Source organism: Arvicola amphibius, chromosome 2 (genome assembly GCF_903992535.2).
Source record: "Arvicola amphibius chromosome 2, mArvAmp1.2, whole genome shotgun sequence".
NCBI lineage: Eukaryota > Metazoa > Chordata > Mammalia > Rodentia > Cricetidae > Arvicola > Arvicola amphibius.
The window spans coordinates 166,159,354-166,176,667 of record NC_052048.2 but is presented as its reverse complement, the minus strand read 5'-3'; the positions used below and the strand labels follow the sequence as shown (position 1 = coordinate 166,176,667).

The 17,314-nt window shown below is 36.8% G+C and overlaps 1 protein-coding gene across 1 annotated transcript in view; it reads right to left on the bottom strand.

Annotated features, from left to right (window-relative positions):
- Cftr (CF transmembrane conductance regulator) overlaps positions 1–17,314 on the bottom strand; it is a 147,096-nt gene that overhangs the window by 21,865 nt on the left and 107,917 nt on the right. The window contains exons 22-23 of the mRNA XM_038319519.2: positions 7,108–7,359; positions 395–550 (exon numbers count right to left, since the gene is read on the bottom strand). Of these exons, the coding sequence (XP_038175447.1) occupies positions 395–550; positions 7,108–7,359 (408 nt within the window). The remainder of the gene's footprint in view (positions 1–394; positions 551–7,107; positions 7,360–17,314) is intronic.

The window sequence follows — 17,314 nt, the reverse complement described above, 5'->3', positions numbered from 1 at the left end:
ACGCCTCAAAGAGCTCATGATTTCAGAAGCATCTTTCATATCTTGCAAAGCATTTACCCATGGGCGGCTATCACTCACTGGGAACTTTGAACACTGAAGCAGGACTATAAAACCATCACAAAACAATGCCCCAGACCGCAGTATAGACTGTGCTTCAGAAAAACAAACAAACAAAAAACCTATCAAAACATTTAAAAAAATACACTTCACACAGAGTTCCAAATTTTGAGAGCTGTTTGTATGCCTCATGGTGCACTTTTTTTCTTGCACTGCAGGAGAGATAGCAGAACCCACCAAATATATTTTTCAGAGTAATAAGAATTTCTTAGTTATGTAAAAGAATGATAAAAATGTCAATTTTTACTGTTTTTATTTTACGTATTTTTGTGCTCACCTGTGTTATTACTCCAAAAGCTTTCCTCCATTCTTGTAAGGTCACAGAGTTCCACGAGACACCATCAATCTGTATATCGCCTTTAATGTTCAACAAGCGTAAAAATGCTGACAACAGAGTACTTTTACCTGAGCCAGTTCTTCCTAAGAGGCCCACCTAAAATGCAAAAGTGACGGATTACTCCTGAGACAAGGAGAGCACACTCCATATTCCACTCAGTAATGCTCTTCAATTAAAACCAGTAGGATTGTTTCTCCTGTGGCCTATTCATCTAAAACTTTTACATACTCTCAATTCTCATCATTAGGAATATAGGGAGGAATAATCTGGAACAGAAATCAGAAACTGATCATAAGGGATCCTATTCCTGATGCTGGCTTCAGTGACCACTAATAAGGAAAATGTGGAAAGAACCTTGTTTAAATTAAGGAAAGGTGAAGGTAACATTTCTTGATGTGTATCAGCTATACAAATGGGCACGAGCTAAAATCATGGGCCTACAGCTTGATGGGTTGTTGGACATGACACAAACTTGAGAACTGACCCCAAATATGCCTAACATTTAGTTATTGCCCCTAGACGACTAGGGAGTGTGCTCATTAGTGGAGCCGTACTTGTCTAGCATGTATAAGGGTCCTGGGTTTGGGACCAAGTTGAGAAGGTGAAGAAAGACTCTGACCCTAAGAAATTAAACAATGTCAAGTTCAGGCCTGATGATAAAATAAGAATATTTTCAGGAAAGTATATATTTTATAAAATGCAGGTTGATCTGAGGTTTCACTATTGTTTAGCTCTTTGGCAATATTCAAATCAAGGGCTAATATATGACCCACTGGCAAGAAGGGAACTTAAATAAGCAAAAAAGGAATTATTATTAAAGAAACTGCTCTCTCTATCCAAAGGCCAAGGCTACAAGAGTACAGCATTGGATCAAGGGTGCCTCCAATTACACAAGGAGATCAGCAGTCTAGGCAGCCCTCAAGGCTCACACACTTTGTTCTGATTTCTGATATAGGGTTGGTTCCCTGAGATCATTAACCAACCACCAAAAAAAAAAAAAAAAAAACAAAAACAAAAACAAAAAACAAAAAAAAACTGCTGGATCTCTGCAGCACTTAAGATGTTTTTTATCCTGTTCACATCGCCCCTTGATTTCTTATCATTTGACCTCTTTGGAGAGAAAGTATCATTTAGGAAGGTGCTCTTTACATGAATTCACTGCAAATTAGTATTTAAAATATATTATGAAATGAATTTCTAAATATTTGCAGATTCTATACTGATTTCGTCATAGGCTGGTAATAACTTATAAACCCAAACCATGACATGGGGTACAATAAATGAAAATAACAAGAGTAACTTACTGGGTATTATTATTAACTTGGTAATAATGTAGGCCTTCCTTATGTTCAGGTAGTAAAGAATAATGGCAATAATAATGCCTTTCTAAGCAATGGAACGAGTGACTCTACAAGGTCTACAAGTTTTCATGATTTTTTTTTTCTTGGGATCAAGCAAATATTATGCAGAAGTTAGTAATTATTTTCTCTATTTCTTATATAAACAACAAATGTTGCATAGTTTACCTGTTTTTGTGTTTCTCCCTCTAGGATAATGTGGGCTTACACAAGGTCCTCAATGGGTAGTCACTAGGACTGACTGAGGGATGAGGGATTGGAGGATGAAAGGATGGGGAAGTGGATGGCTGGAAGAACGGATGAATAATGGACCAATGTGCACTTGGCTTACAAAAGCTGCTAACTAAATACTAGGATTAACTGAAAGTCAGATAGATGAGCCAGTGAGTGAGCATATCTATTTATTTGTTATCACAAATGAGTATTAGACTTATTTAACTTTGTTCAACTACTATATCAAATCTTAATTTTAAAACCTTAAGGAATTCTATGTGTACATTCCCATTTCTGCACTAGTCCATGTTGAACATGTGTGTATTCACCATATGTCATATTTTTTTTCAACACTGCAGTGGAGCATTAGATAAGAAATCAGAATATATCAGTGCAGGTGATGTATAGGAGAACAAACAGATAAAGGTGATATCTAAGGTCATAGAAAGAAAGGATATTTGGTAGAAAGAGCCTTAAGTACAAATTCCGTGTAGGGTAAATGACCATGCTGCATTTCTTCCAGAAGGAAGTACTGAAATATTCAGAGAACTCAGTTCTTATGTTGGGATAATACTGGGCTGAGAGGCAATCAATAAATATTTTCTTTGGCTTTAAACCCTCCAGCTATTTCTCTGGCTTCCTCACATCAAAGTGCTGACATGTATTATGTCTGACCAGTTTTTCAACAGCAAGGAGCCTAATTGGTTTGTACCCTAACAAAGTCGTCTTGTTGAATAATAGTCACATAACAATTACCTTCTTATTTGAAAGAGTACTTCCTGCAAATAAGCTCTTAAGACATATTCTAAGTTTAAGTCCATGCTTTTTAGTAACGTCAATGCACCTCATCTGTGGAAATTCTGGATCAAGATAAATCAAACTATGATGTAGAGAGCTAAGCAGTGCTGAGCTGAGTGCAAGCAGGAGCTGCACTGTGTTGTGAGCACCTGCCCTGCATGCCCTGCACTTCAGCAGGCAGTAGAGGGAAATGCACTGGAGTTATCGCATTTCCGTGTGGTCTACAAAAACCAAGACAGACAGTCAAATGAAATGTGGATTCATGGAATGATTATAACTGAAACATGTTTAGTATCAGTAAGACACATGGGCTACTCAAATTATTAAATGATTCAGCAGCCTCACTCCAGATTTTATTAAGACAGAATGAGGTACGTCTTTAAAAAATCAAACATATATTTAGGTGTGTTGATTTGATCAGGACACTGATATTCTAAAGAACCATTTTTTGCACATAGTATTTTGAATATATTACAAATGGAGATAGCAGCTAAAGTCACTAAAATAGAACCTAAAGGAATAGACCTTTAAGAACGATTAAATATTGGCCTGGCAGTGGTGGCACACGCCTTTAATCCCAACAGTGGGGAGGCAGAGGCTGGCGGATCTCTGTGAGTTCGAGGCCAGGCTGGTCTAAAAGAGCTAGTTCCAAGACAGGCTCCAAAACTACAGAGAAATCCTGTCTCAAACAAACAAACAAACAATCCAAAAAAGAATGATTAAATATCTAATTATAGGACTATCCGGTACTATGATATATGCAATGTGTTAGCTGAAGAATTTGGTAAGTATAGATTTATCAAGATAGATTTAACTCCCAATTAAAATCTCTGTCTTTATTTTGTGGAAAAGTAGGGGCCCATTTGAAATACTGTAGGGGAGAGAGAGAGAGAGAGAGAGAGAGAGAGAGAGAGGTCTGATTTTTGAATCCACTTCAGAAAAGTGATCTGGCTACAAAAATTTTAGATTGAAAAAAAATCAAATGCTTTTAAGTTTGAGATTAAAAAGGGGAAAAGATTTCTGTGTTTGTATGTGTGTTGTTGGGGACTGAAGGCAGGGTGTTAGGTTAAGGGGTAAGCAGTCTACCAACTAACCTATGTACCAAGTCTCAAAATGGATTTGGGAGAAATAAACTGCGGTAGTTGTTATATTCTTCATGCATTGGAAATGAAACAACAAAAAATAAATTTTGTGAGATATTTGATTAGGAAACAATAAAACAGAAAATTTTCTCCTGAAATAACTTTAATAAACAAAGTGCTTAAATACAAAGATTGAATAGTTTTCTACACAAAATATTAATTTTTCACACATCTAAGAATACTAAATTCATTAAAAATTAAAGGATTAATATTTAAACTCTGAATTTTCAACTGCCTTTTAAATAATAAATTGCCTAAAATGTTATTCAATATCAAAAAAATTCAAATATATTTGAATTTATTCCTTAATTCAATTCAGCAAATGAGAAATATGTTTGAAGCACTTCATTATAATGTAAAGGCAAGGTTGTGGAATTGGCCTTCTGGAGATAACTGTTCTAAGAAAGAATCTGACCTACTAGTTAGACTAAGTCATTCATTCATTCATATTCATGTGGAGCTTGGAAATAAATCACTTCTTTTTTATTTTTTGGTTTTTCAAGACAACGTTTCTCTGTGTAACAGCTTTTACTGTCTTGGAACTCACTTTGTAGACCAGGCTGGCCTTGAACTCACAAAGATCCACCTGCCTCTGCCTACCGAGTGCTGTGATTAAAGGCTGCATGCCACAACTGCTGGGCAAGTCAGTTCATCTTAAGTAAAAAGACTGAGCAACAAATTTTCTGTCAGAGGGGTAGCGCCACAGAGGAAAGGACTGTGGCCCTAGAACTGGGGAAAAAGACAAGGAGATGCAGTCACTACTTACCAGGCAGAAACCAGCAAGCAGAAACCTTGAGGGAGCTAGTACCAGGAGTCTACTGAAAAATGGCCCAGGCTCTTTGAGGGTTATGGAGAGGGAAACAATCTCCAGCACCCTCAAGTGACATCTCTGGAAGACTAGAGGAAGTTCCCTTAGGTTTTAAGCAACCACAGTAGAGAGTGACCATTCTGAGACAGGCCAGAACATTGTCTCCCACTTCAGACCTGCTCATGAGTGACACTTATTTTATCATGTATACTTACTGGAAATTTTTCCCAGAACCCAGCCTGTCTTTAGGAAAGAGAAATATTTAGTGCCACTCTAACAAGTCTGTACTGTCTAAAGGGGTGAACAAGTTGGTGGCACTTATGAATTTATAGCTGAAGGCATAACTTCTCTAACTTACTAAGACTTAATCACAGGGCTACAGAACTCTACACCCAGTCTCAGACTGCCTATTATTACAGTCCCGTTTCCCAAGCACATCATATATGTTATCTTGCAAGAAAACAATTACTAAACCAGCTAAAAAAGAAAAAAGTAAATAATAAGCAATTTAGGATAGGAGAAAGTCAGATGTGACAAAGACTCTGTAAGTAATAGACTGGGAATGTAAACCAACAATAATTAATGTGATAAGGGTTTAATAATGGAATGTTTGCATATAGAAACAGATAATTGGTAAGCACAAAGGGGTCATTCTAAGACAGGATCAAAAGAATTCTAAAACTACAACAAAATAATTTACCCCAACAATGAGAATGCCTGGACAAGCTCATCAGTAGTTTAGACATGTCTGAGGAAGAACCCCTGAGCTTGAGGATATGTCAACCTCAAAAATGCCTCAGGAAAAAAATAACAGGGTAGCCAAGAAACAGGACACAGCTAGAAAAAAAAATGTAACATGTATACAATGTAAATACAAAACCAAAGGCAAAAGAGGAGAAAAAGAGGCTAGAAATAAAGGGTTGAGGGGACTACTTCAAACAATAGCTACCAAGATTCACCCCCTGAAAATTAGTGTCATACACTCAACACACATACAGAGGAAACATGCAGAATTCGCTTAAAATAAAAGAACCATACCACAGCAATCATCTTGAAACAAAAATTATGAAAGAAAACATCCTGAATAAAGCCCAGAGGAAAAAAAATTCATTACTTATAAAAAATTAGGTAAGAATTAGTTAGAACTTTATGGACAACATAACATCAGAAAAAGAATAGAGTAATAGAAGCAAAACAAAACCCACCAAAGTGGGATTGTATGGTTTGTGAAGCTGTCTTTCAAAAGTAAAGGCGAGGTAAGAAGCTACAAACGGACTATGTGCCTCAACAGACTTATCTTGAAAGATATGCTAAGAGAAGTTCTTCAGAGAAAAGGAAAGATTCAGCTCAGATCTACAAAAAAATGAAAACTTGGACCTAAATGAATAAAGCAAGCACTCTAGAAATTAAATGAGGCAGCAGCAAAATGAGAACTCTTATATTCTTATTCTTAATGGATATAAATGAAAAGGTCATTAAAAATGTTAACATGTATTTGCTCACTTACAATATGTAAATAATAAAATGAAGCATAGAGAGAATGTAAAACAAAGGAGGGAGAAATTGAGATGGTAAGGTACTGATGCTACTTATTCTGTAACGCTTTTATTTTTAAATGTACCCAGATTTATTGTAAACTGTTAACTATAGAGAAAACTGAAAATTCACAAAAGTAGAATTACCATGATAAGAAAAGAGAAAGACCTGGAATCATAAAATACTCAGAACAAAAGAAAGGAAAGGATCGAAACTAAAAATAGGGCTGAAGAGCAAGAGTAGGGAACAAAAAGCAGGAAGGAGCTGTAAGTACAACTGTGCATGTGCCGGCCACCCTAGCTGAGCAGGCTCTAATGAATCACTTGAAAATCAGAGGCTAACAGGCTGGCCCAAAGAACTAGGGCACACCTAGACATTGTCCACAAGCAAGTTGTTTAAAGTTTCATCTAAGTTAATGAAGGCAAGAATAAAGTCACACTGTGCTGGTCAATCTATTTGTTGCTACTATTTATAGCTATGCTTGTATTTCTGGCACAAGCTGTGTTTAATGGCATCGACAGAAGGAAAAATCTGAATAATTACATATCTTGCAAGAACAGTCATATGCAAGCATAGTCACATTTATAATAGACCTATTGAATAGATCCAGGACTCTGCAATTTAAATTTCATGTGAAACATAATGAAGTCAGTCCCACAGTAACACCTTCAACTATGTATATAGCATACTGACTCTATAATTATGTTAGTAATGGGTTTTACTAACATTGCAATGGCTTCTGGGACTTACTAAACATATTGAAACTCACTAAAAAAGCAAGTAATGTTGAAATCTCACCCTCTGGCCAGGGCTTATTGAAAAAGAAACGTTCTCTAATATGGGATTCCCATCATCCCGATATTTCACAGCGAGGTCTTTGACAATCATTTCGCCCCCAGAGGGCCAGATATCAGTTTTCTTCACATGTTCATTCTCAATAACTAAAACCTTGGAGGGGTCTTCATGAGGTAGTCCTTTCATTATCTTGGTACACCCACTTTCTTCTTTTGGTATATCAATAAACTTAAAGACTCTGCTCACAGATCGCATCTGAAATGAAAACAACAGTATTTTTGTTTGCTTGAGAACTGTAGACAGTGCCATAATTAGTTTGATGTGGCCTAAAAAAATAGCTTGTAGATTATGATGGTAGCTACCAGTCACTTGATTATTTGTCAGGATTTTCAGTGAAGTAACAGGAAATAATTAGATATAATTAAAAGCTTAACCAAAGGATCAACTAAGACATATAATGGGTTCTGTAGAGACCTGTTTATTTTTGTGATTGCTTAAATCTTAGTTACACAGTTCACACACAAATAACCAAAATATTCTCAAGGGCATAGATGATGTCAAAGAGAAGTATTTCCTCATTAGGACAGTACTGTTCAATACTGTACACTCAGTATGCTGTAATAAGATGTAGAACACTTCTCAGACACTGCAGAGAGTTCTCTTACTCTACCCAAATTCTATATGTCAACCCCGTTCTGAGTAATCTTCTGATGCTTAGTCAACTTTTAATGAGTTCACAATGCTCAAATATAAGTCATTATACAGATAAGAAGTTAAAAATTTATACTGTTAATAATTTACCTAAAAATAAATTTCCATCATTAGCAAAATGTGGCTATATATAAAGGTTACATTTTCAAGTAAATATGCATCTATGTTTATAGTGTGGCTTATTCTTCCTGCTATAACATAATTATTCCATCCCCTTAGAGTAGAGATACCCTTATGTCTGGCCTCCATGTGGTAAAATAAGCAGAATAATATATACTAATAGCTAGGTCTATGGTAATAAAGATATAGCTTTTGATACCTTCTAAAAGGAAGGAGAGGAGAGTCTCAGACCCTCTCCTTGGATTCTAACCATCAATTCCTCTTGTTTTACCTCCAAGACAGTTTGAATGTAATTGGTCCCCAGAAGCTCATAGGGAGTGGCACTACTAAGAGGTGTGGCCTTGTTAAAGTTGGTGTGGCCTTGTTGGAAGAAGTGTGTCACCATGGGGGCAGGCTTTGAAGTCTCATATGCTCAAGTTATGCCTAGTTCAGTCCACTTCCTGTTACATGTGGATCAAGATGTAGAACTCTCAGTTCCTTCTCAGCACCATGTATGTCTGCACACTACCATTTCTTGCCATGATTACAATGGACTAAACCTCTGGAACTGTAAGCCACCCTAATTAAATGTTTTCCTTTATAAGAGTTGCTGTGGTCATGGTGTCTCTTCATACCATATAAACCCTAATCAAAACACCCTCCCTTTTCAGCTGTAAGTGATCTTGGGAGACCCTAGAGTGTATAGGAAGAAAGGAAATGAGAAGATAAGAGAATTTGTTAGGGCAGCTTCCATGAGGTCATAATCCATGATGGAGTTGAAATTTGTAGTAATGAAAATGTTTTACATTCATCAATGGTTAAATAACCTGTCATCCATGCTTACTGTAAACTCATGGTTCACTTTTTTTTGATGAAATTCTTAGTTTTATCTGTCCTCAGTATCTGGTTGGGGGTGAAAAGATGATTGTTCACAGTTCCTCAGGAAAAGTTAATACAACAATATGATTTATAAATCCTTCCCTACAATATCAGATAAAGTGTATATTTAATGCACAGAGAAATAAATTTGGATACATTTGAGGGTAGTCATTTTTTAAACAAAAAGTCTGCTCTATATAATTATAATTACATTTTACTCCATACTTTCGAAACACACTGACATGCAATAGATACTAGCTATTTGAATGACAGTATTTGGTACTATTTGAATGAAGACATGAATGAGAAAATACATACAAATAAACAAACACCTAAATTCTGGTAGTTTTGAAAGGTAATATACATTTCTTTGGTATAAGTACTGTAACTTACACTCGCCATCAGTGACATGTACCATGAAGGACAAATCTAGGGCATCAAACATTAAATATTAAATGGGACATATTTATCACGTGTTAAAAGTGAAAGTATGAAGCTTGTTTCTAAGTTTAGATACTTAAAATTACCCCCAAGTCACTATTCCCTAACCAAAAACATTTTATTTCTTAACAGTGGGAGGTCTCCATAATGTATCTGAGAAGATTTCTCAAAAGTCAAACAAAGTAGCAAGTGTAGGCCCTTCAGCACTGTTTATTTTATAACTACTGGAATGCTGTTGTGGAATAGGTTAGTCACTAACCAGTTCCTTGAACCACTGGATTGTTAGCATGTTGACTGCCTCTAAAAGGAGAAGAAGTCACATCAGAACAAAAGGAGAGAATTCAATGACAGTTTTTCAAGTTGCAAAAACTGGCTTTTCAAAGTCAAGACATAGTGACAGTTTGACATTTTCAATCATATGAACACTGGCTTTTAAGATTTCAAAGGCCAATGCCCAAGTAAGACATAATACTGTAAGCATTCATAGCTTCCAAGAAACTGATCATTTGAGTTAGGCTCTGGAGTCAGTCTAGGCAAGAAAGCATGACTTCAAATCTTATAAAATGAAAATAGCCAGCCTTAAACACTGAAGACAGTGTTTTAACAAAGATGTGGCAAAGATGAACTTAGGATGGCTGGAAAACAGCCTTCTAACCCCACAATATGAAGCAAAAAGAGGTGGCCCACAATAAGGACAACTTGGAATCCTGAAACACTATGGCATTACCCTAAACAGGTGTCCTGTCTTATAACCAAACTTCAGTATCCTAAGTAGACTGGAAGAAACCAAAAAAGTTCAGCAGAGTAGAGATGACAGAACAACAGGACAAAGTCTCTGAGACAATTCTTCTAGACAAGATAGGAACATTAGTGAATCAGAGACAGAAAGTCCAAAAGGAGCTGAACTCTGGTTGGAACCTGGCTAGATCTCTTTCCTCCACTCAGCAATATAGCAAAGAACTTAATCTATAGCAAACCTGAAGCCATATTTATTGTATACTTGATTTCATTGTCAAACACTCATATCCTCTATAAAAATGGAACTCGGGTTTGTGGAAAGCATGAGCAATTTTGTAGATCTTTCTTAAGAAAAAGAATTCAAATTATAGACATCAAATTAAATATATAGCTGTTAATGTTAAATCGAAAAGTGAGGGCGCCCATCCTTTCCGGAAACAGGACTTCCAGGTAGCAGTGTCTTAAACTGAGAAAACTAGAGGTAGCCCTGCCATGCTAGTCATGCTAATGACCCTCTCACTATCTGAAGGATGATCCAACTTATGCCTCTCTTGAACCCACTTGGTAGTTATGAATTGGATTGTAAATGTCCCTCAAAGCTAGTCTTGGTCCCAAGATGATGAAGTTTTGAGGACACGGTAGACATACTGAGAGGTAAAGCATAATCGGAAGAAGTAGGACCCTGTGGGTTTGTCATTGAGGGTATATCTCCCATCCTAATTCCCTACCCCCACCCACAACTTCCTGGCTTCCATGAGGTAAGCAGTCTTCTCTTCCATATATTCCTCTTGCCTAGATACTCGGCCTCACCAAAGGCCTAAAGAAGAGGCAAATAAAAACTGTCCCCAAATCTTCATCTTTCTGTGCTGTTTGTATAAGGGATTGGGCATAGTGACAGAAACCAGACTAACTCCAGGGCCTATGAAAAGGTTTAGGCAAGTGAGAAAACCTGAAGCTCCTGGTCTGGTGATTAACCCATTCAATCTGTTTTAGTAACTGTTCACAGTGTTTCTTGTTGTGCTCAAAGGAATATTCAGATCACCTCATGTTTAACACCATGAAGTCATTAAATCTCTGTTTCTAATGAATGAAGCCACCATTTTCTCTCCTCTTCAGTGATAATGGTAGTGCTGTGAGGATGTCAGGGTATATCTTGAAGCCTGGGAATTTATACCTCACCCTCTCAGTTTGAGGATGTACATTGCTGATTGGATTAGATAGAAGGTACAATATACCAGACTAGTTATAGTCTCACCTTTTTGTTTCATGGAACTTTTAAAACTCACATAATCCTTTTGAAAAGAATGTCCATGTGCTACATAAGAACCATAGATAGCATCACAGTGTTGGAAGGAACTCAGAGTTGGCAATTATCATAACAGCTGTACACTGACGTACTCCCCAGTCTAAGCTGCTGTTTCCTATACATAGAAGGGTTATGAGGGAAGGAGTATGAGCAGCCCTGCCCAGGAAGGGAAAGGTCTTTCTGTGACTATAGTTAAATTACAATGAAGTTAGACAAGGGATTAGCACCTTTTTCTTATACTCTGAAGGTAAAAGATATCGTGAGAGCCAGGTGCTAAGACACTGAATCTATTCTTTATTTATGGAGAGAAAAACTTATATGACATAAATTCTATATGATTCTATAAAATTGGAATATAGCCAAGATGAAGTGAGAATTTTGCTTGAACTTTGTGTGCTTCTAACTGTTGATACATTACTTAACTTCATTAGGAGCCAAAACTTTCTACTGAGTATCTTGAGGAGGAGTTGATTCATAAAACTGAATGTCATTATCTTTACAATAATGTCTAAAGGTCCTAATCTAAGCATCAGGAAATAATGATAAATGCAACAACAAAAAGTAATTCAATAGCATCCCCTCAGTATTACTTTAAAAGGGAAGCATTTCAGTCAACATGATAATGACTCTAGATTTTCCTGTTCATCTTTGTTGCTAATTATAGAGGTCATCATAGTCTTTTTAGGAATCCAGAAATATGTGCTATAAATATTTGCTCTATTTACTTTAGCTGTTTAGAAGCCAGGACAACAAAATTATGTTTCAATGACCAAACACTCCAAAGCCATGGCAACAAGGATATTACTTCCCATGCTTGAAATGTTTGCCAATATTAAATAAAAATGCCATAATTGAATTTAGAAAAATTTTGAGGAGAATGGAGTTATGTCTGAGTGATAAAGAGCACTGGCTGCCCCTCCAGAGCACCTTCCTTGATTTTGATTCTCAACATCCACAAAGTAGCTAACAACTGTCTGTAACCCGATTCCAGGAAATCTAACGCCAACCATCTACTGGCCTCCATAGACATCAGGCATGCATGTGGTGAACACATGCAGGGAAAACACCCATACACACAAAAATAAAATCATATCATCTAGCTAAAAATACTGCAACTACAACAGTGACATGCCTGCAAGATATACTGGTGCAATAGTGGCAGGGGTGGAATGGACTAACCAACCATACTTTGACTGGAGTTAAAGTCCAGTCTACGAGATAGAATCCATACCTGATACTGCTAGAGTGGGCAAGAACCTGAGACTAAAAGGCCAGGCACAAGAGGAAAGTCTACTGCTATTATTTATCTAAGAGAATACATCAATAAAATAGCTCTTAGTACCATATTGCTGTACCTGCAGATTAGTGTCTCACTCAGCCCTCATCAGAGAAATCTTTTCTGGCAGTAGATATTAAACTGACAAAAAGATCCACAACTGAACAATGTGCAGAGAAGGAGAGATCCTCTCCCTTTAAAGCGGAGGGATGCATAAGAACGGGAGTTAGCAAGATGGAAGAGCCAGAGGTGGTGGATGACTCTAAGGAAGCAGTGTCATCCAGACACAATTGAGCTGACATACATATAAACTCAGAGACTGTGGCAGCACACACAAGACCTGTACACGTTCAAACCAGACAAAAATCCTGGCACTGAGAAGAAGTGAACACAAATGTCTCACTCTTAACCAAGAAACTATTTGCAACTGATAGCCAATTGGAAGGAGAAAAATCGGTTTCTTAAAATCTACCACACTCCAGAGCAGGCCTCATGCACAGGAGCAGCTGGCTAAGACAATATATAAGCATATGGAGTAGGATATGGCATACTGGCCATATTTCTGCTGATCATTGGTCTAAGGATATAACTACTAGTAAATGGAAGAACTATTAACAAATCATTTTTGTCCTGTGTCAATGATGTTTACATAAATATCTGTACTATATACAAAGGAGAATTCTGACTGACAAACTTTGGAGAAGTTATAGTATTTAAAAATCTAGATGCTTAGGAAAAATACTGTAATTTTGATAAGATATTTTGATTTGTTTTTATGAAAATAACATATTTTTATACAATACATTTTGACCATATTTTCCCTGTAATTCCTTCCAGATCCTCCTCCCTACCACCCTATCCACACAACTTCATATTCTCTCTCCTTTCTCTCTGTTTCAAACCAAACACCCTCAAAAATCAAAGTAAAATAAAAATAGACAAAAATTATCAAAGAGAAATAAAAGAAAACACACACACACACACGTCTACGGCTGCTCTGTCCTATAAAGGTTAGGGTGAGTTGCTGTCACAATCCCATAAGTTCACAAGGCAAACTATTTTCTATTTCACTCCTAACAGATAATGTTTGCTTATCCTTGTGACATGACTCAGAAAATCAAAGCAAAAATGAATCCTCAAAATCACTTAATCCAGTGATTCAAATGCCTAGACACACATTAGAATCACTTGGGCACATTTCAAAACACAGACTACAGGTCCTGTCACCTTGACCCCAGCAGAATAACTAAGTTCGTGAGTCTTTGTGAACCTCAAGAAGCTTTATTCTAGAGATTTTTCATGTTCAGTCAGGCTGAAAGCCCAGGATCTAATCCATTCTTTCATTGTACAGATGAGAAAATTTAAACCAGGAAGTTAAAGTGGCAGGTACAAAGCCCTAACCATTTTCCAAACTTTTGACACATTTTTGCACAGTCCAGCAATTCCTGAGGGAGCTCATAAGATTCTTATACTAATTCAAGGCTTGTGAATATGATAATATTGCTCCCTTTGTCTTTGTTGGCTGCAGTAACACATTTAGACCAACTGCAATAACTGCAAAGTAACAGTTAATGGATTTCAGCATTTAGGATGGGGTTGGTGTGTGGTTTTTGTAAGATCTGGAAAAATGCCTACATATACCTAAGAGTTGGCATTTTTTGTGTGAATGGGCTCAGAAGAGAGAGCACTTCAGAGCTGCCAGAAACCTGAAAAAATTCCTAAGCAAACCATTTCACTTCACAGAAGAAGAAAATAAGGCTATGGAAATGGAGAACAATGACTTGCCTAAAGGCACTCAACTTTTAAGTCTGGGCCAGAATGAAATACAAGGCTCTCTGTGGGTGGACGGGTATATGCCTTGAAAAATACACCACAAAGACTTGTAAGAACAACAACAAACCACAATTAAGCTACCATTAAAAGGAGGCAAAAGACAAAGGATAAATTAATTCCTCTGTCAGATCCTTATAACAGAAACTGCTTTCAATACAAGAGCATTCTGTAACAGCACCATGAAGAAAAATGTCCTTTTTCTCCACCCACCACATTTCACGTTGCTCATTCTCCATTAGTCACCTGATCTCCAGTGGAACCCAAAATAAACACAGGTGATGAAAGGACAAAGGAGAAACAGAGGGAGTTTGTGTTGACAGAAAACTCTTCTCAGATTGCACCAACAATGCAAGAACTTTCTGGAACTTCATTAACGGGGATCTAAATGGAAGCCTTTTAAATTCATTGTCCTTAACCTGGTGGTGTCCTTCCTTATACGAGGCACATACAGTTCAGTTCAATAGGATAATCATTTAGTGGAAACAGGATGCTTATCTGCTGGTCTTCTTAGAAAACTAAGGCAGTCACATTCACATATTAAGTTTGTTCACTTTTTGTTCCCACTGTGGTAGACAGTTCTGGAAGGATATGAGTTATCAAATTAAGAGATTATGTGTGAGCAATCCCTTAGTCACCAAATGGTGTAATAATGCTAAGTTTAAAGCATTACCTTTTACATCCTTGCCAGCTCTTATTTATTTAGCTTCCAGGCAGAGGGAGTAGAACCTTTCTTTCATTTTAATGATCCCTTAAGATCCTGTCTGTTTTTGGGGGAGATGTATAGGAACTCATACCCTAGCATGTCAAATCTACTAGAAAATAATCTAGCCATGTGTTTTATGGATGCATGATGATGTCAAGATGGTCGGAAATGTTTAGAGGGCAAGAGAGAGCTGTGCACTAAACATATGAATCTATGATTCATCAAGAGACAGCTTTTGAAGCATGGGGTTAGATAACAATAGCTAGAGAGAATGCAGATAGAAGATAGCTATAATACAGGAGAATGCAGATAGAAGATAGCTATAATACAGGAGAATGCAGATAGAAGATAGCTATAATACAGGAGAATGCAGATAGAAGATAGCTATAATACAGGAGAATGCAGATAGAAGATAGCTATAATACAGGAGAATGCAGATAGAAGATAGCTATAATACAGGAGAATGCAGATAGAAGATAGCTATAATACAGGAGAATGCAGATAGAAGATAGCTATAATACAGGAGAATGCAGATAGAAGATAGCTATAATACAGGAGAATGCAGATAGAAGATAGCTATAATCCAGGGGAATGCAGATAGAAGATAGCTATAATACAGGCGATGTTTAAAAATATACAGGAGATGATGGTACAGGAGATGATAGGAAGATGAAGGAGTATAAGTACTCATCCACAGAAAACACTGTTCAACAATTCCAAGTTACAAATAAGTGGTTTTGTGCATGATATGGTGTTTATTGTTACTCGAATAGGTGATAAAAACGAAATAAACTGTGTAAAGAATAAAGATATAACAGAGAAAGGCAATCTTTTGAGAAGTTTTGTTGTAAACAGGTCAAAGAAGCAGGGTGGTAACTGGGGAGCAAATGAGACTATTTGCTGATTAGACAAGGCTCACAAACGGCAGGGAACTATACAGTATTGGACTGTATATAGTAGCAAGGACAGAACAGGAGTATGTACATACAATTAGAGGGTCTATAAGCCTGTATAAGAACTCATACTGTCATATGTTATGTCCACTGAAAGATAATCTAGCATTGTGATATCAGCATTAAGAAAGAGAAAGTAGAGAGCAGTGAGGGAATTATTCCTGGTCATTTATTTCTCTGAGATATGTAGCAAGGTCATTGGCTGAGAGTTTAAGGTATGGAATTATTAAGATGTCAAAAATGATACAGGAATAAAGGAAAGAGCTATCTTTGGGAATAAATAAGGAATTTATTATGAAAATATAACAGATGGGTTGATTGATAGTTCTGGATATCAGTATTGCAGACATACAATCATAAATACAACATAACTTTAGGTAGCCGTTGTGGTGTTGTGATAAACTAAAGAAAGCTAGGGGTCTGCTGGGTAAGTAACTGCAGAGAATGAAAACATAGTCACACTGCCATTCTTACAACTTCACAGTCCAAATGACTATGCATTCATGTTTAAACTGGGGCAGATGAGTAACTGAAGTAATTTTTCCAAATCTGAAGACTCTTTCCTGAGTAGCTCTACATGTAGTTTTAAAATGAGTTGTGTGGCAATGAAAACATTGTGTTTGATCCATTTTAAACACAGATCGCTCAAAATGAAGTCAAGAACACAGTAAAGTAACATTATACTGAGTTGCTTGGGGTTATAAGACCCTCAGTGGTTACATCAGGTGGACATGACCTCTGAGGACACTGTTCTGTCTTTTTACTCTCTGATTCCCAAAGTAAGAGGTGAAAACAAAAACACTACTGGGTAGTTTTAGCAGTATTATAGGTGAGAGCAGCATGATGGGAGTTATTGGCAGACAGGGACCACAAACACCAAGTAAGGCCCATCAGCAGTGCTTGGCAGGGAAAGGAAAAATATATATATATACTCTTTGTTATCAAACAAAAAAGCAAAACATTTTAAATGAAATCAAATGCAAATATATTGCATATATATGTATATATATAATATATATAGATATTTTTCATAAACCATATCGTAGACACAATAGGTTCTTGTAAAAGTCCTTTCATATACTATGAAAGATACAATGTCAATGAATAGGTACAAAGTTCAGCATACCCACTGGAGAAATAAAGTACGTTAGAGTATCTCTCATGGGCATTAAACGTGTGGGGTGGAAATTTAATGAGTAAAGGTTTAACACCTTATGCTGAAGCTTCTAACAGGGGTTTACACTGCAGTTCACAGGCCACATCTAGGGGCA